Raw genomic sequence first — 712 nt, 5'->3', positions numbered from 1 at the left:
TCCAGGACCTGAAATGGGTGTCAGATAAGGGAGACATACAAAATGTGCAGTGTTGGGGGGTGCTCAGGACCAGGGTTGAGAAACACTGATCTATGCCTTCATCTGCCATTATTCAGACAAAACTTAGAACAATGGCAGATGTTCTGCATATTAAAATTGAAATGTAATAAAGTATTTAACAAAGAATGACTTCACCCTTCATTGGCTCGGTGCGGATGGACAGAAGGGTTGAGTTTGTCACTGAGTTTCTGTATGAGGAGTGAGAGCTCTTCTGTGGCCTGAGATTTCTCCTCTAGCAGTTCATATCGCAGACTGGAAATATCCTGCTTGATCTCCTTCAGCTCACCTACAGATCACACGCAAATATATGAAAATATGAACACTGTCAAAAACATTATATAAATTATATTTATATAATTATATATAAATATAATTTATTTATTATAATAAATAAATTATATTTATTTATTTTTCTGTCAATAACATCCTAATCATATTAGCTTTATCACAGAATCATCCTTTTTTAATATCCAGTTGGTTGGTTTTATGGCAAATGTTCCCATTTATTGTTTTTATCAGTTATATAATCAAGAATCTCATTGTGAATCACACTTCACCTTCATTCACTTCATCATTTTCTTTGTCCACTTGTGCTTTCAGTACATAGCGTTTGATGAGACGCTTCATAATTTGCTGTGTGAGGGAATCAGCC

At 34.8% G+C, this 712-nt stretch overlaps 1 protein-coding gene across 1 annotated transcript in view; it reads right to left on the bottom strand.

Annotated features, from left to right (window-relative positions):
• Positions 1 to 92: 92 nt before the first annotated feature.
• The window catches only part of LOC107676160 (short transient receptor potential channel 3-like), a 47,563-nt gene continuing 46,943 nt past the window's right edge, over positions 93 to 712 (bottom strand). Inside the window, exons 12-13 of the mRNA XM_016470682.1 lie at positions 618 to 693; positions 93 to 346 (exon numbers count right to left, since the gene is read on the bottom strand). Coding sequence (XP_016326168.1) covers positions 192 to 346; positions 618 to 693 — 231 coding nt within the window. The 3' untranslated portion in view covers positions 93 to 191. The remainder of the gene's footprint in view (positions 347 to 617; positions 694 to 712) is intronic.

Source organism: Sinocyclocheilus anshuiensis, unplaced genomic scaffold, assembly GCF_001515605.1.
Source record: "Sinocyclocheilus anshuiensis isolate Anshui unplaced genomic scaffold, SAMN03320099.WGS_v1.1 scaffold2808, whole genome shotgun sequence".
Taxonomy (NCBI): Eukaryota; Metazoa; Chordata; class Actinopteri; order Cypriniformes; family Cyprinidae; genus Sinocyclocheilus; species Sinocyclocheilus anshuiensis.
This window is presented reverse-complemented; position numbering and strand designations above follow the sequence as displayed.